A 24,122-nucleotide genomic window follows, 5' to 3' on the forward strand; every position below is an offset into this window, starting at 1 on the left:
TTTGTTCAAACTCCATCTTATCACTTGTGCTTATCATTAAAGCAGTATCTTGCCATCTTGATCAAAAAGCAATGCTTCTATGCGACTGATTTTGTATAAATGTCTGCACTATACCCATCCCCTTCTGAATAGTCCTATCCCATAAAATAAAAACATATTTAACCGCTTGTGTCATTGCATGCAAATGTGTTGAATTACAGTACTTGTCATAGCCTGTCTAGCATATGTGACAGGAACATGAGGATGTATAGAAAGATGTATCACACAGTGATGCACAGCTCTGACCAAGGGATGTTTTACTGTATACTTGTAATTTTTCATTTGCACAGTGCTGTAAAAGCCTTTGTTTTCTTTGTTGTCACAACGTCTGTCAACAGTAACAACTTTGAAACATATCCACTCTCCTGCAATCAAGCCCCCTTCCACACACAGTAATGTGTAACTGAAAATAGTGCTGCCCTGTGCACTGCTCATTCGAATTGTTCATTAGAATTGTTCATTAGAAAATCCTTTGGCTGAGAGTGATGTAAGATAAGCTTTAAAAATATGAGAAGTAAAACTAAACTAGATGTACCGCAGAGCAGTACAAAATATGACCGCCGCCCAGTCCAGCACATTTTTTCCACAAAAAGAAATCACGCTGAAAGGCCTATATGATTCTAACTGTCTCACTAAATTGCATTATCCACACTCAATTCTCACTGGTATCTGCTAGACAACAAGTACCAAAACATGATTAGTTCATAGATTTTACATGTAAAATTCATTTTATACAACCCCACCTCCATCTTGCCTGTTCATAATTCTGAGAAATTCTTGATTGTTTGTGTTACAGTATGTTTATGTTATGTGTGTGGGTGTGTGTGTGTGTGTGTGTGTGGGTGTGTGTGTGTGCGTGCTTGTGTGTGTGACTGCGTATGTGCCTGTGCATGCATGCGTACATATGTTTACTGTGTGAGTATGTGTCATACGTATGATTACTGTGAATGTATGTGTGTGTGTGTGTGTATCTGTTTGTGCACATGTGTGCACATGAAATGGGTTAACATGACCCCTGGAGGCAAACATACGGAAAAAAATGGTCATCCTAGGCCCTACAGTTCTCAAGATATTCACAGAGAACTGTGTCTGCCCTACCCTCCTTTCGGGGGGTCCAGTCCAGCGGGGGGGGCTACAGATCAAAATGAAAATTGACGGTTCCATGCTATCCATGTGGGTAGCATGGATAGCACCAAGTTTTGTGTACCCCGGTCTTTCAGTATCCCGGGAATCCTTGTTGGTGTACGTCACTAAATGTACACATAAATTATTTTATTGTAAGGCCCCCCATGAACCAAAGTACACAAAACTTGGCATGCATTCGGAGGGTGTAATAATGATCCTACACCTTTAATTTCGTGCAGTTTTGACCTTGTCTGCCAGAGATATTGTGATGAAAACACCTAATTTTTTGCTTTTTAATTTTTAACTAGGTGGCGCTATACATGAAATAAGTGGTAATGGGATGGGTTGACATGCCCCCTTAAGACCAACATACATAAAAAAGGTGGACCTCCTAGGCCCTACGGTTCTCGAGATATTCACAGAAAACTGTCTCCAGCCACATACAGGCCAGTTGGTGTATAGTAACATAAATTAATTTATTGTGTGGCCCCCCATGAACGGAATTCCACAAAATTTGGCGTGCATACAGAGGGTGTCATAATGATCCTACACTTCCAATTTCGTGCAGTTTTGACTATGTTAGGTCACAGATACCTTCAATTACAACACCTCATTTTTACTTTTTTCTGTTTAACTAGGTGACGCTATACATGAAATGAGTGGTTATGGAATGGGTTGACATGGCCCCTTGAGATCAACATACAAAAAAAAATGGTCCTCCTAAACCCTACAGTTTTCGAGATATTCACAGAAAACTGTGTCTGCCCTACCCTCCTTTCGGGGGGTCCAGTCCAGCGGGGGGGCTACAGATCAAAACGAAAAATGATGGTTCCATGCTATCCATGTGGGGTTACATGCCCACCAAGTTTCGTGTACCCCGGTCTTTCAGTGTCCCGGGACTCATTGACGGAAATTTGGGCATGCGAAAAAGAAAAAAGAAAAAAAAAAAATTCTGACTAAACCTATATGACCGCCGCTTCGCTGCGCGGCGGTCATAATAATATCCCAGAATGGTGTGGGGCATTGATGAAAAAGCCTAATTCAAATTGATAACAAAATGTGAAATCATAGAACATGTCTTGTGGCTCAACTTGTTGATCTTGAATTCACTTCTTGTAAACCAGTGGTTCATATTACCCCCACGGCTCACACACAAGTTTTTAAGGAGGAGCAAGAGGAGGATTAGGAGGGGGAAGAGGAAAGAAGAGAAAAAATAGCCCTTTTACAGGCAAAAAAATCAGTCTACATGTGGGGATATTGTCATGTCAGGCCTAGATAAGGCATTCCAGAATATATTTTCCCCGGTGCCTTGGACTAGGGCATTGCATGTGATGTAGACAAAATTTTGAGAGAGATGACCCGACGTGGACTGATTTGTTTTGTCTCAGTGAAATTGCTATTTTGTGTTTTGACTTGTTTTTTACACTTTGCCACAATTCGTTAATACATCTGACTTTTAAGAGATTAATTACTTTTGACACTGATTATTATACCTAATTAAAAAAGCAAAGCCCCCCACAACAACATGAAAAATGGAGAATACAAATCCATTTAAGGTCACATGACACCAGTGTAGATATATATGGGTGGGGGAGGGCCAACTACCCTACTGGTCTACCTCACACACCTCCACTGCTGCTTTAAGGCAAGAATAATCTGCAGTCTTTCACAAAGAAATAACTTCCTGTGCCTTCCCTTGGTCAATATACTTCATTAGTTCCAGATGATGTTGTTTAATGTTGTTTCTTTGCTAGGTTTTGCATGCCTTTTAGGTAGAACATTTGCCAGTAATCATAATGCATAATCTCAGTCACTCAGAAATGAACTTCTTCCTCTTTCATCAGTGACTTTGATCTGCAAGGTCATTTGGAAAACACGGAGTGCCATTTCAACTGGCAGTTAGACAGCAGCCGATCAACACTTGCTAAACTCTACCAAGATCTCGAGGATCGCCTTCAGCATGGATGCACCTGGAAGTTACACTTGCACAACCTCCTTGGGTACGTCCTTCATGCTCAGGGCTCCAGTGATGAAGCCTTGACCCACCTGAAGGAAGCAGAGAAGATTATCAAAGAACAGGGGGATGAAGAGAAAGACTGCCTCCTGCTGGTCAACCAGGCAAACCTCGCCTGGGTACATTACTCTAGGGGTGATCTAGCAGAGAGCCAAGTGTTTATACAAGAAGTTGCCCGACTTCAGGAGTCTTTTCCTGCCCCAGCTGGTTGTGATCTCCATCCAGAAGTATGTGGGGAGAAAGGCTGGACTCAGATTAAGTTTGATTCAAATTTTAAGGAGCAAGCTGTAGCTAACTTTGAAATGGCTCTGAGAGGAGACCCAGACAGGAAAGAGTGGCATGTAGGCCTCGCAATAGCCAAGTATAAAGTTTATTTCTACAAAGGTAATGAAAGCTTGAGAGGAGAAACCATAGAGACAATCAAACATGCCAAGACAAGGGATCCAGATAACCTATATATATCATCTCTCTACTTCATTGTCTTGGCAAATGTTGGTAAACAAAAAGAGGAAACTCTGAGAGAGGTGCATGCCCTAACTGACCATCTGAACCCAGGTCTTGATGGCCTTGGGAAAATTATTTATTTCCTGCGTGTACATGATTCACTGGATTCAGCCTTACAAGTTGCAGAGGAGATAGTTAGGAGATATCCCTCTAAAAGCAAAGCCAAAAAGCAGTTAGCAACTTGTTATAAATGGAAGATCTTTGAATCAAGGGGGAACCTAGATCAGGAGTTGATGAGAAAAGGCATCGAAATTTACGAAGAGGTCATCAGCCTTTACCCATACTACCTCAAGGAGAAAACTGTTCTTGCAGATATATATGCCGAATCAGGGAACCTGCAGAAAGCAGATCAAATATATATGGAACTTCTCAGTAAGACAGGAGATCTGGGTTCCGAGACTCTGCAGCTGTTATACCATAGCTATGCAAATACCTTTATTGGAAAGCATCCATTTATTACCATAAAAAGGCTGCAGAAATCCCTGTAGAATCTCAGGAGAGAGAGAACAGCATCCGAATTCTCCGGACAATTGCTAGTCGTCCCACCAATCCAAATTGTGGTGAAATCCATGACTTTCTTTCAAATCTTGAACTGAACTGATTTTGTGGTGCTTGTATTATCATATAGATGTTGTAGTGATGTAATATTCAGATACATCCTGAATTTAAGGATCAAGACGCGATGCAAACCTCATAATACATACACATATCAATACAAATTTCTATCAATACCGATTTATTTTCACACTCAAATAATGAATATCCCATAAGCAAATACAATTCTGAATTGAATTCACAATTCAGTCTGTATTTGGAATGTCCTGTGTGTTACAAGGTTCACTGTGATGCTGATCTTGTGTGTATTTGAATGTCCTGTGTGTGTTGCAATGCTCACTGTGATGTTGATCCTGTGTTGTTGTCCATATAGTCTTGTGAAATGCCTTTTACATCTGATAATGAAATGATTCCCAGTGGGCCGCCACATGGGTGGTCCAGTGGATCATCAAAACCAAATGTGTGGTGTGCTGCATGAGTCACCACTGGGAAAGTTGAGGAGAAAAAACCCATAAGAAGTGCATCTGTTTTCAACAATGCAAGTGTCAACGTTGTGGAAACAAAACATTTCACCTGACGCAATACCTTAACACACCTGTTATGGATGGAACTGTGTGGTACTAATGAAAACCAAATAAACTCAGAACAAAGTGAAATTATCTTTGAACCAGAACATTCTTTTACATGCATGACCGAGTATCTCAAACATCAAATATTGTTGGTATGATTATTTTTACCATAGCTTACACTTGGCTATCACTGTTTATACATTTAAAGTTACATTAACTGATTAACAGGCGAAACAACATCTGTTACAAAACAACATCTGTGAAATACTGTACAGCTGTAATTATCGTAACCTTTGCCTCTAATTGACCCCTCTGTAATGCTTACAAGGGCAATTAATATTTGTCATTTCATGTGATAGATAAACAGATAGTTGTCATAATAGGGAAGACACCAGATATAACCACCACAGACAGAAACTGCTGCCCTCATCACTGTGTGCTTGGGCCTGAGTGCTGGAGAGAAGTAGCCTGGCGAGCCAGACCCACATTTACATGTAGGGTCTGGACACTCACCATTCGCAGTGCTCAGTCCGAGGGGCGGGATAATCAGTTGTCTTTCAAATTCCCTCTGCACGCAATAGGACAGCGGCAGCGCTATGAGTCCCATGCGTTTCCCACCAGCGGAGCTGGTTGGCTAGTTCAAACGTTTGCCAACTTAATAAAAGCTTAACTCGTGTCACACTGTTCGCCAACAGGAACATCCATCTTATTTGTTTTCAAGTAGCAGGGAATTCAAGCCAAACCGTTGCAAGTCTGCCATCAATCATTATGTTAAGCCCACCTACCGACTCTATACACGATTTCATTGGCCCGACGAAATCTGGAGATCTGGAGCTCACAAGCCAACGGAGAGTTGCTAGACTAGCCCTAGGGGCGCGTCTAGATTTCTAGGCTAGGAGAGAAGCAGAGGTTATGGAAGAGCAGGAAAAAGAGCAAAAGCGCCACCTGCTGGTGATCCAGGCAAAACTAACCTGGCTTAATTCTTGGCTTCAAGAGTTATTAAGGGGATTCGACTTCATGTAGCCGCCTACAGCCATCTTAAGCTGACTGCATAACGTGATTATTTCTGACTATGACGTATGCACAATGCCGGGTTGAAAACGTATCAGAATCTCAGAAATAATCACGTTATGCAGTCAGCTTAAGACGGCTGCAGACGGCTACATGAAGTCCAATCCCCCTATTATCTGCACCCACATAGCCCCACCTGGTTACCTGCTTCAACCTGACATTTTCATCGGAAACATTTATTAATCTATCAAATATATTGATAGAGCACTGTGAAACAGTGATAGTAAAATATGAACACTCAGCTACTTTATTTGAAAACAAAAACAATCATGATGACATTATCATTACACCATGTATCACTCCACTTTGAAGAATGATATAAGCACTTTTGAGTGATGATGCAGGAGACAGTGTTAAGTTTTTGAAACTATGGGTCATGTTTAGCAAAGTCTTATCAAGATCAAGCCTTACCAAGCCCAGTTTTAGCCACTAACACCACGGTGGAGACATATTAAGATAAGTCATTTAAACACAGTAGACAATTAACAGTTTTTTTTCCGAGAGGAAAATCCCCTGACCCCGTCTCCTCCTAACAGATGGGCCTGTCTGCACTATAGCTCAAAAGTGCTGACATACATAGCAAACAAGCAAGAAGAGTAAAGTGTACAGTGCAATCAGAGGGCACTGATGGTAATTAGCCATAAACCTACTTAATAGTAGTCATTATCCCATGCCTAATCATGTTATGACATCACTGTTGTGGTCTCTCTCTATTTCCAGGGAAATTTTTGTTTCTGTTTCTTCAGCTCTTCTAGTTCCGTTTCTGTAGAAACAGAAAGACATACCAGAGATGTAGCACATGACTTGTTTTATCAGCCAGACAAGGCCAGTTAAAAGTCACAAAACAGCCGGTGTTAATAATATTGTCTTGTAAATAATATTGTAATGTTGTATTATCATTTCTAGGCATATATAGGAAATCATATACAGTAATATAATCATTCATCACCTGATTCTTGAGGTTAATTGATTTTGTTATTTTGGTTTACTGCAGTGGTTCTCAAAGTGTGGGCCGGGCCCTACTAGTGGGGAATAGAGACATGACAGGTGTGTCGCGAGGAACAGGAGGACATTCGTTTTTTCGTCCCTATCTTTAATGATGCCTTTACTTTTTAAGGAAGATCATAAATTCAAAACAAAATAGCCACACACAAACATAACATTCATAAACAGACCAACATACAAATTAAAATAACATCTGATCCAGCTAACCGAGACGGGAAAAATAACCAAAATGCGAAAAAAATATTTTAACATGACCATTTTGTCGGGTTGATAGGATCAGGTGGGGCTTGAAAATCCCCCACCTCCAATAGCCTGGGAAGAACCCACCCATAGTAATGTCTTTCTTCACAAGTGACTAAATCTTTGTCATAAATGTGAAACAAACAGTATTGGTTGTGTAATACTATTCTGGCATATGTATGTTTCAGTTTTACTGAATCGCAACTTAACATCCTGCTCATTTATTGTCTATCACTATGTTAACAAAGTGCCAGCTTTTATTACTTCATAGATAAGGCGAGGGAATGTCTAGGCCTATATATTGGAGGTTGATGGCTCTGAGCTCTTGAGAGAAGCTGCTTGGAGTTCACAGCATATCATCTTCCAGTTCACTACCACACTTTTGCAAGCCATCATGGAGTAAGTATATGAAATGAAACTATATGATTATTACATGTTGTTTACTCATGTGTCCTCTCCTGCTGGAATAAGCTCTGCGATACGGCTGATAGAGTAACATCAGTAAGAGAGAAGTACTTTGGTTTTCAGCACATATACATGTGTGTTTTGTATAAATGTATGAAATGCTTACCTGTCTCTCTGCCTGTTGCTTTATCGCTCTCTCTCGCTCTCTCTCTCTAACTATCTATCTACTTCCCTTATTCTCTCTCTGTCCCCTGCCCCTCTCTCTCTCTCTCTATCTATCACTCTCACCCACTTTCTTTATCCCTCTCTCTCTCTCTAGTTCATTTCAGACTGATCTGAGGAGACGGCTGGAGAGCCTTGAGTGCCACTTCACCTGGAACCTCAGTCGCAACGTTAGCATTCTACACCGGCAGCAGGAGCATTTGGAGGACCGCAGTCAACATGGCTGTGATTGGGAGGGTCACCTGTACAACCTGCTGGGTTGCGTCATCTACCACATCACAGACTCCGCAGAGGAGGCACTGATACACCTGCGACAGGCTGAGGTGGCGCTCAAAGAGCGAGAACAGGAGGGGAGAGGACCCCATCTGCTGGTCAACCAGGCTAACCTGGCCTGGGTGCACTTCCATTTGAGGGAGCTGCCAGAGTGCCAGGCTTATCTGGAGGAAGTGGCCCGGCTCCAGGAGGATTTCCCTGCACCTCCCGGGTGTGAACTGCATCCAGAGGTTTATGGGGAGAAAGGCTGGACTCAGGTGAAGTTTGAGTATGATTTGAAGAAGCAAGCTGTAGCTAACTTTGAAATGGCTCTGAGAGGAGACCCAGATAGGAAAGAGTGGCATGTAGGCCTTGCAATTGCCAAGTATAAACTTTATGAAGGTAATGACGAGTTGACAGAAGAAATCATTGAGCAAATTAAAATTGCAAAGACAAAAGATCCAGATAACCTACATATGTTAGCTATCTACTGGAATGCTTTGGCAAAAGTTGGCAGAAAGACAGAGGAGACTGTGATAGAGGTTCATGACCTAGCTCAGCAGCTGAAACCAGATCTTGACGGCCTTGGAGACATTCTTCACTTCTTGCGTTTGCACGATTCTCTGGATTCAGCCTTACAAGTTGGTGAGGAGATAGTGAGGAAACATCCCTTTGAAAGAGAAGCCAAAAAACAGCTGGCTCTTTGTTATAAATGGAAGATTTTTGAAATGCAAGGTATCTCAGATCTAAGTGAGCTGATGAAAAGAGGCATCAATATATATGAAGAGGTCATCAGGCTTTACCCACATTATCTTAGAGGGAAAATGGATCTTGCAGGAATATATGCCAAATCAGGGAATGTGGGGAAAGCAGATCAAATCTACATGGATCTTCTCAATAACACAGAAGATCTGGAGCCTGGAGCTCGACAGTTGTTATACAATAGGTATGGATGCCATCTTAACTGGTTAAAAAGATCCTCCTCTGAATCCATTGATTACCACAAAAAGGCTGCAAAAATCCCTAAACAATCTCGGGAAAGAGAGAAGAGTGTTAAAATTCTCAGGACGATTGTTAATCGTGGCACCCATCGAAGATGTAGTGAAATCCGAGACTTTCTGTCATACATTGAACTGATCTGATTGCTGTTGATCTTTTCGTATAGATAGTTGTAATTATGTAATATTTAGATACTTCCTGAAATGAGTGAATAAAGGATGCAAACCTGACTGAAAATACTGTCATTCTTTAAACACCAAGGTAATGGAAAATATGCACAAAAATCAGACAGTCACACAGGAAAATAATTGGATTCAGAATTTAGTGTGTAAACTGTGGCAGGGCATCCTGGACCTGCTGTAATAATCACTGTAACATTGATCTGGTGTTGGACTCATACTGCTCACTGTAATATCAATCCAGTCAGTGCTGCTGTCTGTATGCCTTGTTGTGTCTGTAAATCTACGGGCTGTACTGTAAGAGTGAGCTGATGATATCTGGTGTTGGAGTCTGTATACTGCTCACTGTAATATCAATCCAGTCAGTGCTGCTGTCTGTATGCCTTGTTGTGTCTGTACTGTAAATCTACTGGCCGTACTGTAAGAGTGAGCTGATGATATCTGACAGGGCACTCTGCTCCTCTCCACCCAGCAGTGGTGTATTGGCCATCAGGAATACAGGGACAAATCCCAGTGGCCGGCTACATCTATGGGCCAGTGGGCCATCAAACCCAAATGTGTAGCCTGCTTTGTTTCCACAAGCCCTGTCTCTCTCACAGTGCTGGCTCTCTGGCCGGTGATATATTTTATAAAAATATTTATTTAATGCATGGAAAACTTTTCACCACACTGCTTTATTATAACTGTGAAATTCCAGCATTATTTTGCTTACTACAATAACAATATTTATTCTTGTGTTATTTATGAAAGACAAATAAAGTCAAAAGAAAAGAAAATCATGTCTGAACAAGAACATTATTTTACCACATGCAAACATGGCATTCAAATTGTTATTAATATTAATATTATTAGGTAAACCTTATATTAAGGTATGCATATTCTCCATTAACCCATTCCTGTCACACAAGGAAACCAGGAACATGAACTTGTGGATGCAGACGCTCAAGACTTCTTTAATTCAAAATCAAAAGGCAAAGACATGGTGATAACAAATGTAACACTTGGTACAATTTCACACAGCATCTTCTTCCACTGCCTGTTGGGGTTCTGTTCGCCCTGTGGGGACTTATTTTCCGATAATTACCGGCGGACAATACATTATCCCTTACATAACATTTATTGACAGACCAAAGTGGAAATGGTGCTTAGAACCAACTCCTAAACTAGTTACCAAGCCCAATGGTGCTGAGAACCAACTCCTAAACTAGTTATCAAGCCCAATTTCAACCACCGACATCAGAAAACATTTCAACCAATTTCAACCACCGACATCAGAAAACATATTAAAGGTGCAGTCAGCGATTGTACTCGATTGCAAGCCCATAACATTTATTGTTATGATTGATTCAGCAATCATTTCCTCACAACCTCCAGCTGCCCATTCCATGAGTAGGCCTAAAAAAAATTGAAAACTGGAAACTGGAACACCCACCCAGTTTCTACAGCTCTTCGAGTTCAGTTTCTGTAGAAACAGAAAGACATGCCAGAGATGTGTCACACGACTTGTTTTACCTGCCAGATAAGACCAGTCAAAGGTCACAAAACAGCTGGTTTTATTAAGCACTTGTGTTTCCCATATTATCATTTGTAAGCCTGTGTCAATAGAAAATATTGTATAATATCATACACCACCATTCAGGACAGTCATAACAAAGTAGCAAACCACAAAGAGCATCAGCCAGAAACACCAGAGACCTCTGCAAATTGGGATTCAATTTAAAAAAAGGAAAGAATCAAGACTGAATCCACCAAACAATTGTGGCAAGATCCCAAAAATGGCAGAAACAACCCGTCAAATACCATAACAAACAAGATTCTAATGAAGTCACTCTTAATACTGAATTGATGTTGTCATTTTGGTTCACTACACATTGTATGTTGTGATCTGATAATTAAAAATATTTGTGCTAAAGTAATTTTACATAAATTGTTGGCTGTATTGATTTAAAAACCTAATAATGTGGTGGGTCCATTAGACCCGGGAACATTAGCTGAGTGACAAAAATATAAAGACCTTACAAGGGTTAAAGTGTCATAGTGGGGAATAGGAGGGAAATCATGACATGCTGGAAATGTACTAATATTTGTGCTGTTTTCAAATGGGTTTGAATAAAAGCTATTCCATCTTTGTTGCATGTGTAATGAGTTTGAATGAGGCACCTATGCCTTTAAAACAAGCTTACCACACATGTGCTGCACCTGATGCGATGTCAAGCAAATAGTGAGGTGGCCTGCCTCTGTGCTGCTAACAAGGGCAATTAATACTTGTTATTTCATATGATAGGTAGACAGATAGTTGTTATAATAGGGAAGACACCAGGGAGACCCACCACAGACAAAAACTGCTGTCCCCGTCACCAGGGTTCTAAATTAACACCCGCCAACCCGCCAAATTAAAATTCATTTTGGCGGGTAATAATAAAAACTTACTAGCCAGTTTGGCCGGTGATGCATGAGGCATTAAATGCATGATGCACAAGGCTCTGTTTTCGGTCATATATCCCCGGCAGTACTTCCTACATTTCCCATGACCACTGTGCCGTATGCTACGTCGGCTGCACGCAGTTTGCAGTGAAACCAGCGCGAGAGACCATGGAAACGAACGGAGCGTCTACCAGAAAACACAAGGAGTTAGAAGAACGAGCGGAGCCAGAGCAGGGAGCATAGACTGAACGAGTAGGGAGTTAACCAGGAAAGTAAAGTAAAAAGTACCTAACACATGTACATAACACAAATGCATAATACATTACGAAATATTAACGCAATTAACGCATTGTGTTTACCTATTTCCTTTGTGGGGGGCTGATGTCATGTAACGGAGGCCGCAAAACCTGAAGCAGCAAGATCGTTTATTTTATTGTCTATGGAGTTAGCTGAAGATGGAACGTGAGGAGCTTGTAGGCGAACATTTTCAGTTTTAAAAAGGTAGCCTGATCAGTTATCACCACCACCACACGCATCACGCACTGTGCATAGGGCACCAAGAGACAGAGGAGGGACCAACATTTAGCCAATAAATAGTAGCTGTACTGCAAACTGTTTTTCACTCTTGTTAGAGAAAGTATACAATGTCAACATGCACCAACAGCATGTTACATAAATATGATACTTTTCGGGTCCTCTCTATAAAGATCCAACTTGAACATATAGGCCCTATGCTACTCCATTTAATTGAGAACACGTCTGAATGTGCAGGAGAGGGAGAGAAAACGAGTGGCAGGTTCTAGCTGGCTTGTCATTGTTGATGATAATTGATATATCCTTTTTATTAAGTTAAGATTAAACTAAGATTAAACTTGGTACAGACTGATGGGGGCGAGAATAGGAATGAAGCAGGGGATGAGGATATCGATAGAGAAATAGATAGATAGATCCCAAACATGAAATGAAGTGAAGTGCACTTCTGTGTATATTTTGTGGTATGTATTCATGCCAACAATGTTAATACAATGACCAAATGCATTCAGTGACACTCATCTCATAAACTCATAATTCTCTTATTTTCACCGAAAAAAAAAAAAATGGCTAATAGAAATTCTAATTGGCTAGTAACTTTAGAAAGTTACCAGCCACATTGGCTGGTGATCAAAAAAGTTAATTTAGAACCCTGCCCGTCACTGTGTGCTTGAGGGCCTGAGTGGTCGAGAGAAGCAGAGTTTATCAAAGAACAGGAGAAAGAGCAAAAGCGCCATCTACCTATTGATAGACCACAGTGCAACCTGTGATAGCCAAATATGAACACTCGGCTACTTCATTTGAAAACAAAACAATCATGATGACATAATCATTACACCAAACTGTATCTCCCTCTTTGAAGATATAAGCACTTCTGAGTGATGATGCAGGAGACAGTGTTGAGTCTTTCCCACTCTGGATCAAATTTAGCAAAGTGTTATGAAGATCAAACTACTGCTGAGAACCAACTTCTAAAGTAGTTAGTAAGGTGTACAGTTCAGTCAGAGGGCACTGATGGCAACTCATAAATCTACCTAATGCAACTATATACCCAGCTCTTCTAGTTCCATTTCTGTAGAAACAGAAAGCCATGCCAGAGATGTAGCACATGACTTGTTTTACCAGCCAGACGAGGCCGGTTAAAGGTCACAAAACAGCTGGTGTTAACGTCACTTAGAAATGTAGTATACAGATGCCCATTATCAGCAAACATTCATCCAATGTTCCAAAGGCAAATTCTGTTTACTAATCTGATATCTACGACGGAGTATTAGGGCCACACATGAAGGAAGAAATATTTTTGCCATGACGAGATTAAACTCGCCATGTCGACATTAAACTCGACATTTCAATCTCAATATATCGACTTTAAAGTCGCCATGTCGACATTAAACTCGACATTTCGAGAATAAAGTTGAAATATCATGTCGACTTTAATCTCGACGTGTCGACATTAAACTCAACATTTTGAGAATAAAGTTAGTTTGGAGAGAGAACGACCGCTCGGGACGATTGAAAGGGAGGACGAATGAAACATTCCAGTTTTCTTCGACTGCAACAATTATTAGACATAGGCCTATATCATGTGAACAAAACATAAAACATTAACCTCCGTTGCTCAGCCAAATACTTTCCTGTAGGTCCTTATCACGGAGTTACAGGCGATAAATGCGATGGTCAAAAGTAGCCTAAACGTCATTAGCGGTTTATTTATTTATTGTAGGCCTGTTATTAAAGAGTGTTTTTCATCTAAAGGTTTAACTTCATGCTTATGCACTAGACTAGGCATACTAGGCGCTCTCCCCAATCCTAGAATTTCACATTGCTTGTTTGTAATGGATGCAAAACAGCCTATTGCTGAATGTCTAGGGACGAATGAAGCTGTCCTCCTCCCGACCACCCCATGTACTAGTAGCCTACATGCGCACATATGCACACATAGTGCATAAATAAAGTATAGGCCTACATGCACACATATTCCCTCACGGGATCAAAATAGTATATATGCTTAGGCTATACCTGTGTTTATAGCCTCCTATGTTTATTGCAGGTGAGACATGGAAAAGCAGTTTTAGAGAAATTAGTTAACCTATGGAGAGGGACGGCCTGGTTCATGAAGGGCAGTTATTTGAATGTGCAGTGGCCTTACCCACGTAAAACAGAGTGAAATAGCATTTTGTATAGAAACATATCATTGGATACATGTATTATTCTAGCTATATAGCCTAAACGGCATAGTGCATGGTATTTCCAACCGCGAGATACAGCACTTCACGATGAGTAGTTAACAGACAAGACGCAATCTATCTGAATATCTGCAATCTATCTGAAATAACACCTATTTGATTTGAAGCCCATTATTCATGTAACATATTGTGTGTTAGTGTAGGCTAGCTTAAACTGTGTATGCTATGTTTAAACCGTATTCCGAGTTTAATGTCAGCATGTCAACTTTAAAGTCGACACGTCGAGATTAAAGTAGATATTATATTTCAACTTTATTCTCGAAATGTCGAGTTTAATGTCGACATGGCGACTTTAAAGTCAACATGTCGAGTTTAATCTCGCCATGGCAAAAATATTTTTTTACTTCATGTGTGGCCTTAATACTCCGTCGTAGATATCACTTTAAAAGGCTAACTGAGAAAACATTATTGAAAAAAAACAATGCAACTGATCTGTTTATAATTCACTAAATGGAATGTGACCAAATGATCTAGCATACATGCTTCAGCAGTACACACCTTCCAGACCTCTCTGGTCTCAGGAGAAATACTTGTTAGTAAAACCTACTGTAGAACTAAACATGGTGAAGCAGCGTTTAGTTGCTATGCAGTTCAGCTCTGGAACCAACTTTCAGATGAGATCGAAGTTGCCCGAACTGTAGCCAGTTTCAAATCTAGACTTAAGACTAAACTTTTCTCAGATGCTTTCTGCTAACTGATCAAATATCACTTATTTTTTACACTCTGAATTTGGGAAAGTCTTTCAGCTAAAATTTTAATCGGTTCTGACTATTATCTGACTATTATTCATGGATTATGTGTATGTGTATCATGTCATCCTGTATGTGATTTTGTACTACTCATCCCATGTTGTTTTTTATGTTTTAATGATTACTTTTTAAACACTTTTAAATTATTGCCCTTTTATGCTTTTATGTATACTATTACCTTGAGTGTTTTATGTTTTCTTATTAATATTATTATTTTAAAGAAAGGCTAGGCAATCAAGGACATGGGTAGATGGAGGAGAAATAAAAAATAATAAATAAAAAGTTCTATGGAGATGTGCAAAAGTTGGAGAAAGTCAGATGTGTGTGTGTGTGTGTGTGTGTGTGTGTGTGTTTTGACATGTGATGAAATAAGAAAATAAATAAAAGGTCTGTAGCATAGGGAGAGGGATGTAAAAGTGCTAAAAGTCTTGTAGGTGTGTGTGTGTGGGGGGGTGGGGGGGGTCATGAGTGCTGAGTAGTGAATGAGTGCAAAGTCAGTATAGTGTGAGTTCAGAGTTGGGAAATGTTTGAGAGTGCTGAGGAGTGAATGTGTGCAAAGTCAGTATAGTGTGAGTTCAGAGTTCGGATGGCCTGGGGATAAAAACTTCCCCAGAGTCTCTCAGTTCTGGCTTTGTGACTACAAAGGCGTCTTCTTGATTTCAGCGGTAGGAATAATCCATTGTTAGGATGAGAAGAGTCCTTCGGACTTTTTTGTGCTCTTAGGAGTACTCTTCTGGAATAGATATCTTGTAGAGCAGGGAGTTGAATTCTTATAGTACGTTCAGCTGAGCGCACTACTCTCTGCAGAGTACTACAATCTCTAACTGTGGAGTTCCCATACCAGGTGATGATGCTACCAGTTAGAACACTCTCAACCGCTGAAGTGTAGAAGGCCTTCATGATGGATGTAGAAACTTTGAATTTCCTTAGCTGACGAAGGAAGTAGAGTCGTTGTCTGGACTTCTTCAGAACATATTGAGTGTTAACAGTCCATGTTAAGTCTTCAGTAATGTGGACACCAAGGTATTTAAAACTTGTGACTCTCTACAGGTTGCCCGCTGATCATTAGTGGGGTGTAACTGTAGTTCTGCTGCTGCCTTCTGTAATCCACTACCATTTCCTTGGTTTTATTGATATTCAGTGTCAAGCTGTTAGATTGACACTACTGTGCCACCTCATCAACCTGATCCAAGTAGAGCTGTTCATTGTTGTTACTAATCAGGCCCAAGATCACTGTGTCATCTGCAAACTTAATGATGGAGGTATGACTACTGTTGGCTTTGCAGTCATGTGTGTAGATGTTGTACAGCAGTGGACTCAAAACACAGCCTTGGGTATGGTTAATGAGTCAGATGTCAGACCCCCCACTCTAACCACTTGTGAAAGGTTGGTGAGGAAGTCAAATATCCAGTGACACAGGGTGGTGTTCAGTCCTAAGGCCTTCATCTTTGTGACCAAGGTGAGAGGTACTATTGTGTTGAATGCTGAACTAAAGTCAATGAACAGCATTCTCACATAATTCCCATTCCCCTCCTCCAGGTGAGTTAAGGTGGTGTGCATGAGGTTTGAGATGGCATCCTCTGTAGACCTGTTGGCTCTGTAAGCAAATTGGAGGGGGTCGAAGGATGCAGGGAGGGATGAGCAGATAATGTTTTTCACAAGCTTCTCAAAACACTTCATCACTGAATGACCTCTTTGTATGAAATGCACTATATAAATAAAGTTGACTTGACTTGACTTGATCTCAGCTGGTATTCTGTCTATAATGGAGTGGAATGGAAATGTCTAAGTGACCCCAAACTTTTGAACGGTATTGTATGTTATATTATCATTTGTAGGCTTATATAATACCATATAATATCATAATCATACATCACCATTCCGGACAGTCGTAACAAAGTAACAGACCACCACAGACCATGAACCAGAAATGCTATAGACCCATGCAATTGGGATTAAAGGAAAAAAAAACTGAAAGAATCAAGACAGACTGAATCCACCAAAGAATTGTGTCCAGATCCCCAAAATGCAGAGACAACCGGTCAAGTACCTTAACAAACAATACAAGTATACCCAATGCTATCTACTGTAAGGAAGTCACACGAAAATACTGAATTGATTGTGTATTTTGATTTACTGCATGTTGTATGTTGTGATCTTGAAATATTTGCGTTGTATTTATTTAAAAGAAAAAGAAAAAAAACATAGTAAAGTCTTTTTTCACAAGTACCTAAATCTTTTTCATACGTGTGAAAAAAACATCATGTAATACTATTCTGGCATATAGCCTACTTTGATATACTTTTTCAGTTTCACTGAAACTCAACTTAATATCCTGCTCATTTATTGCCTTTCACTACCTAATAGAAGTGGCATCTTTTATTACTTCATAGATAAGGCAAGGGACTGTCTAGGCCTATATATTGGAGGTTGAAGGCTCTGAGCTCTTGAGAGAAGCTACTTGGAGAACACAACATATCATCTTCCAATTCACTACCACACTATTGCAAGCCATCATGGAGTAAGTATATGAAATTAAACTATATCATTACATGTTGTTTTCTCATCTGTCCACTCCTGCTGGAATAAGCTCTGTGATACGGCTGATACAGTAACATCAGTAAAAGAGAAGTACTCTGGTTTTTAGCACATGCACATGTCTTCTTTGTAAAAATGTATTAAATGCTAATCTCTCTCTCTGCTTGTCATTCTGTCTCTCTATCTATCTGTCTACCTCTCTTATTATCTCTCTGTCCCCTGCCCTTGTTGCTCTCTGTCTCTCTCTATCACTCTCTACCTCTCCCATTCTCTCTCTGTCCCTCTCTCTTTCTTCCTGTCCAGCTCATTTCAGACTGATCTGAGGAGACGGCTGGAGAGTCTTGAGTGCCACTTCACCTGGAACCTGAGTCGCAACGTTAGCATTCTTCACCGGCAGCAGGAGCGTTTGGAGGACCGCAGTCGACATGGCTGTGCTTGGGAGGGTCACCTGTACAACCTGCTGGGTTGCGTCATCTACCACATCAAAGACTCTGCAGAGGAGGCACTGGCACACCTGCGACAGGCTGAGGTGGCACTTAAAGAGCGAGAACAGGAGGGCAGAGGACCTCGTCTGCTCGTCAACCAGGCTAACCTTTGGGGGAGCTGCCGGAGTGCCAGTCTTATCTGGAGGAAGTGGCCCGGCTCCAGGAGGATTTCCCTGCACCTCCCGGGTGTGAACTGCATCCAGAGGTATACAGGGATGGATTACTGCACGGGCCTACCGGGCCCAGGCCCAGGGGCCCAAGGGGTCAGGGGGCCCTGAAGCCCAAGCCTTTGCATGGAATCATTGCCTCAATATCAACAAATCAGGATGTAGGCTATAAATCTGATTGAATTTAGTATTGGCCATCCCCAAAATGCACCAGAATACAGGAAATCACATCAAACAAATTAAAATATTTCAGGGGGAGGACCCCCAAACCCCCCTCCCACATATACGACAATAAGTGGGGGCCCAAAAGTTCATAATCCGCCCATGGAGGTATATGGGGAGAAAGGCTGGACTCAGATGAAGTTTGAGTATGATTTGCAGAAGCAAGCTGTAGCTAACTTTGAAATGGCTCTGAGAGGAGACCCAGATAGGAAGGAGTGGCACGTAGGCCTCGCAATGGCTAAGTATAAAGTTTATTTTCATGAAGGGAATAAAGAGTGGAGAGGAGAAATCATTGAGCAAATTAATATTGCAAAGACTAAAGATCCATATAACCTACGTATGTTTGCTATCTACTGGAATGCATTGGCGGATGTTGGCAGAAAGACAGAGGAGACTGTGAGAGAGGTTCATGACCTAGCTCAGCAGCTGAAACCAGATCTTGACGGCCTTGGAGACATTTCTTACGTTTGCACGATTCTCTGGATTCAGCCTTACATGTTGGTGAGGAGATAGTGAGGAAACATCCCTTTGAAAGAGAAGCCAAAAAGCAGCTGGCTCTTTGTTATAAATGGAAGATTTTTGAAATGCAAAACAGCTCCGATCTAAGTGAGCTGATGAAAAGAGGCATCGATATATATGAAGAGGTCACCAGGCTTTACCCATATTATCTTAGAGGGAAAATGGATCTTGCAGGAATATATGCCAATTCTGGGTTGCTCATTAGGGAAACGTTCCCCTGTATTCTTTGGTTAGCAAACCAAAGTTTCGGATTCATTGTGCCTATATCTCGCTACGCTTTACAAAATAAGGGCACAAACCCTGAACTGCCCTCTATGAGTTAGCTGCCACATCTTGGTGGGGTTTTTTTCCCACTAGCAACCAGGGGGATTTTAGCTCAATTGTCAACACGCTCGACTTCCGCTCCGAGGTGCAGCTGTTCGCAGGTTCGAATCCGGCTGTGTGCAGGGCCAAGCCGTGCAATTCAACCCAACGCACGAAGACCAGACTCGGCACCAGTGTTGGGAGTAATGCGTTACAAAGTAACGCGTTACTGTAATTCCACTACTTTTAGTGGTAACGAGCATGTAACGAAGTATTTTTGTAAATCCAGTAACGCAATTACAAATATAGCCGCAAGCGGCAATGGCGGGCCCGAGCACCTGCGGGCCGCAACCCGTGACATTTCAGAATCCAACAAAGCACCAACATGGTGCATTTGTAAAATGTACATATTTAATGTGTGTGCTATTCGTTTTTGCATGTTATTTTCATAATTATAATATCTATTAACCTGAGAAGTTTCAGACCATTCATTCAAAGCATAGAGCATTTCTGGCATATTTCCTGTTTGGCCAGATGGTGGCGTTATGCTAGGCATGTGAATTATATGTGTGAATATCATCACAATAATGATATCCAATATTTTATAAAGTTTCAGATCAATCACTTAAGGAATTGTCCATTTCTGGCAGATTTCCTGCTTGGCCAGGTGGTGGCGCTATGCCAGGCAGGCCCATTGGGTGTCTGGATATCATCATAATCATAATATCTATTAACCTGAGAAGATTCAGACCATTCATTCAATGCACTGTGACTATATGACACATTTCCTGTTTATGTGGTGAGATATTAAAATCATATAAAATATATTACAACATATCAAAAATCCCTTCACAATTTAACATCAGCGACATCTTGGCATAATGTGTGTCAAATTTCACATGAATCTGACAAACCGTCTAGGAGGAGTATGTTAAAATTGATCATGTGACATCAGTGTAATTGCCATTCTTTCTGTTGCCAGTTGGTGGCGCTATGCCAAACATGCATTATGGGTATGTGAATATTATCATTAACATGGTCTTCAATGACCTGTGAAATTTAAAACATTTCAAGCCATGCATGGTGAATTATGACACATTTATTGTTTGTGTGGAATGGTATTAAAATTAACAATTTCGCCATTTCGTCAAATTACAACATATCAAAAAAAGGCTTCACAATTTAGAATCAGGAACATCTCGGCGTCATGTATACCAACTTTGACATGAATCGGATCAACCGTCTAGGAGGAGTACTTTAAAATTTGTCATGTCCACAACGCACAAAATCTCAATTACCTCACTTCCTGTGGGCGTGGCTAATGGCATGTTAATACAAAAGTTGTTTGTTTTTGGGAGTTACATACACCCACCAACTTTGGTGTGTGTATCTAAAACTATATGCCAACTACAAGTCACAGTGACATAAGGGGGCGCTATGGAGTTCCGGGGCAACGCCCGGTGCCAAGCTTTTATCCCTGTCTATTTACTGTATCACTAGATGTGTGTGCCAAATTTCAAGACTTTTCGATTATGTTAACCACCTCAAAATATTTGCCAACCACGGGATCAGTCACCTGAGGGGGCGCTAGCGAGTCCCTGGGCCACGCCCGGGGTCAATCTCTTATTCCTAACTGCGATGCGTGACACCTGACGTGTGTGTCAAATTTCAAGAGTTTTCGACCATGTTAACCACCTCAAAAACAGGAAAGCAAAAAAGTAGAATAACAATAATAATATAGAAAAATAATAATAATAATAATAATAATAATAATAATCCTTACAAAAACAATAGGGCCTTGCGCCCTTCGGTGCTCGGGCCCTAATTACTGAAATTTCAAAGAGTTCGTTACTTGCGTTACTCTGTTGATCTTGAATAAACGACTGCAGACAAGATGCACATTTGCTGCTTTGTCTCCCGACCTTAGCTGTGTTTCCAGCAATTGTGTTTCATGCAGATGCATTCTTTACAGTTAATAGGAGCCTCCTCACATTCCTCCTTATTTCGGATTTATGCTAAAACACACAAGAGTGCATTACGCTACAATTTAAATGGGCATCTTAAAAGCCTTTTCCCTTTCGTTTCCATCTCGTAAGCTCCACTACAGTAAAAGCGCATTGTTGTTTATCTCCGCTCTTTTTCGCCTATTGCGCAAAAGCCTCGTTATATCAATTTCTCATTCTTACAACATAGCCACGCCACAACACCAATAGGCTACGGTAGCCTATATATAGCCTTGGCACAAGCAAGCACACGTTTAACTCACTCGAGAGGAAAATGCAGATTTCACTTACCAGATAAAGAAACCTCCAAATAGCCTACCGTACGTAACAGCGACTTGAGTTATTTGCACAGTAGGCTATGTTTACATCGGAATTGACGTCCATGGTGTTATGGATCCATTTGTCTGCGACGGAACATACAACTTCTCTCTGGAACACCTTATCAGATGAAGAGTAACCTTCTGCATAGTGCGCGACAATCCCAAACTCTCGGATGCATTAGAACTTATTTCGGTAGGTCAGCACTTGTGCAGCGCAGGCTTTTCCCAAACTGGTGGTGCTTAAAATGCTATATAATAACTGTGTTCAAAGCAGGATGAGGATAACCTAAGGTTATGTGTGTGTGAGCAGACAATAACTGCTTTGAAAAAAGGCCATTTAACATTGTTTCACATTACATCCCATTGAATAAATTTCATGTAGCCTACAGAAGGATTGCAATAATAATGATAAATATAGCCGCAAGCGGCAATGGCGGGCCCGAGCACCTGCGGGCCGCAACCCGTGACATTTCAGAATCCAACAAAGCACCAACATGGTGCATTTGTAAAATGTACATATTTGATGTGTGTGCTATTCGTTTTTGCATGTTATTTTCATAATTATAATATCTATTAACCTGAGAAGTTTCAGACCATTCATTCAAAGCATAGAGCATTTCTGGCATATTTCCTGTTTGGCCAGATGGTGGCGTTATGCTAGGCATGTGAATTATATGTGTGAATATCATCACAATAATGATATCCAATATTTTATAAAGTTTCAGATCAATCACTTAAGGAATTGTCCATTTCTGGCAGATTTCCTGCTTGGCCAGGTGGTGGCGCTATGCCAGGCAGGCCCATTGGGTGTCTGGATATCATCATAATCATAATATCTATTAACCTGAGAAGATTCAGACCATTCATTCAATGCACTGTGACTATATGACACATTTCCTGTTTATGTGGTGAGATATTAAAATCATATAAAATATATTACAACATATCAAAAATCCCTTCACAATTTAACATCAGCGACATCTTGGCATAATGTGTGTCAAATTTCACATGAATCTGACAAACCGTCTAGGAGGAGTATGTTAAAATTGATCATGTGACATCAGTGTAATTGCCATTCTTTCTGTTGCCAGTTGGTGGCGCTATGCCAAACATGCATTATGGGTATGTGAATATTATCATTAACATGGTCTTCAATGACCTGTGAAATTTAAAACATTTCAAGCCATGCATGGTGAATTATGACACATTTATTGTTTGTGTGGAATGGTATTAAAATTAACAATTTCGCCATTTCGTCAAATTACAACATATCAAAAAAAGGCTTCACAATTTAGAATCAGGAACATCTCGGCGTCATGTATACCAACTTTGACATGAATCGGATCAACCGTCTAGGAGGAGTACTTTAAAATTTGTCATGTCCACAACGCACAAAATCTCAATTACCTCACTTCCTGTGGGCGTGGCTAATGGCATGTTAATACAAAAGTTGTTTGTTTTTGGGAGTTACATACACCCACCAACTTTGGTGTGTGTATCTAAAACTATATGCCAACTACAAGTCACAGTGACATAAGGGGGCGCTATGGAGTTCCGGGGCAACGCCCGGTGCCAAGCTTTTATCCCTGTCTATTTACTGTATCACTAGATGTGTGTGCCAAATTTCAAGACTTTTCGATTATGTTAACCACCTCAAAATATTTGCCAACCACGGGATCAGTCACCTGAGGGGGCGCTAGCGAGTCCCTGGGCCACGCCCGGGGTCAATCTCTTATTCCTAACTGCGATGCGTGACACCTGACGTGTGTGTCAAATTTCAAGAGTTTTCGACCATGTTAACCACCTCAAAAACAGGAAAGCAAAAAAGTAGAATAACAATAATAATATAGAAAAATAATAATAATAATAATAAATATAGCCGCAAGCGGCAATGGCGGGCCCGAGCACCTGCGGGCCGCAACCCGTGACATTTCAGAATCCAACAAAGCACCGACGTGGTGCATTTGTAAAATGTACATATTTGATGCGTGGGCTATTTGTTTTTGCATGTTATTTTCTGGCACATTTACTTGCTTGGCCAGGTGGGGGCGCAATGCAAGGCAGGCCCATTGTGTGTCATCATAATCATAATATAAATTAACCTGAGAAATTTCAGATTTTTCATTTTAAGCAAAGAACATTTGTGATACACTTTTTGGCCAGATGGTGGCGCTATATTAGGCATTTGAATTACACATGTGAATATCATCACAATAATGATATCCAATATTTTGCAAAGTTTCAGATAAACCAATATTGGCATTACCAATTTCTGGCACATTTTCCTGCTTAGCCAGGTGGTGGCGCTATGCCAGGCAGGCCCATAGGGTCTCTGGATATCATCATAATTATAATATCTATTAACCTGAGAAGTTTCAGACCATTCATTCAAAGCATAGAGCATTTCTGGCATATTTCCTGTTTGGCCAGATGGTG

General features: G+C 40.8%; 1 protein-coding gene across 1 annotated transcript; it reads left to right on the forward strand.

The window, feature by feature from the left end:
- Nucleotides 1–7,466: 7,466 nt before the first annotated feature.
- Nucleotides 7,467–9,143, forward strand: LOC143123954 (interferon-induced protein with tetratricopeptide repeats 2-like). Its single transcript, XM_076285214.1, has 2 exons — nt 7,467–7,521; nt 7,847–9,143. The coding sequence occupies exons 1-2, from the start codon at nt 7,517–7,519 to the stop codon at nt 9,141–9,143; spliced, it is 1,302 nt and encodes a 433-aa protein (XP_076141329.1). The 5' UTR covers nt 7,467–7,516.
- The last annotated feature ends 14,979 nt before the right edge of the window (nt 9,144–24,122 follow it).

Source organism: Alosa pseudoharengus, unplaced genomic scaffold (assembly GCF_046254945.1).
Source record: "Alosa pseudoharengus isolate Yale_2024_CS ecotype anadromous, Long Island Sound unplaced genomic scaffold, YU_APseudo_1.1 YU_APseudo_1.1_scf_15, whole genome shotgun sequence".
Classification (NCBI taxonomy): Eukaryota; Metazoa; Chordata; class Actinopteri; order Clupeiformes; family Clupeidae; genus Alosa; species Alosa pseudoharengus.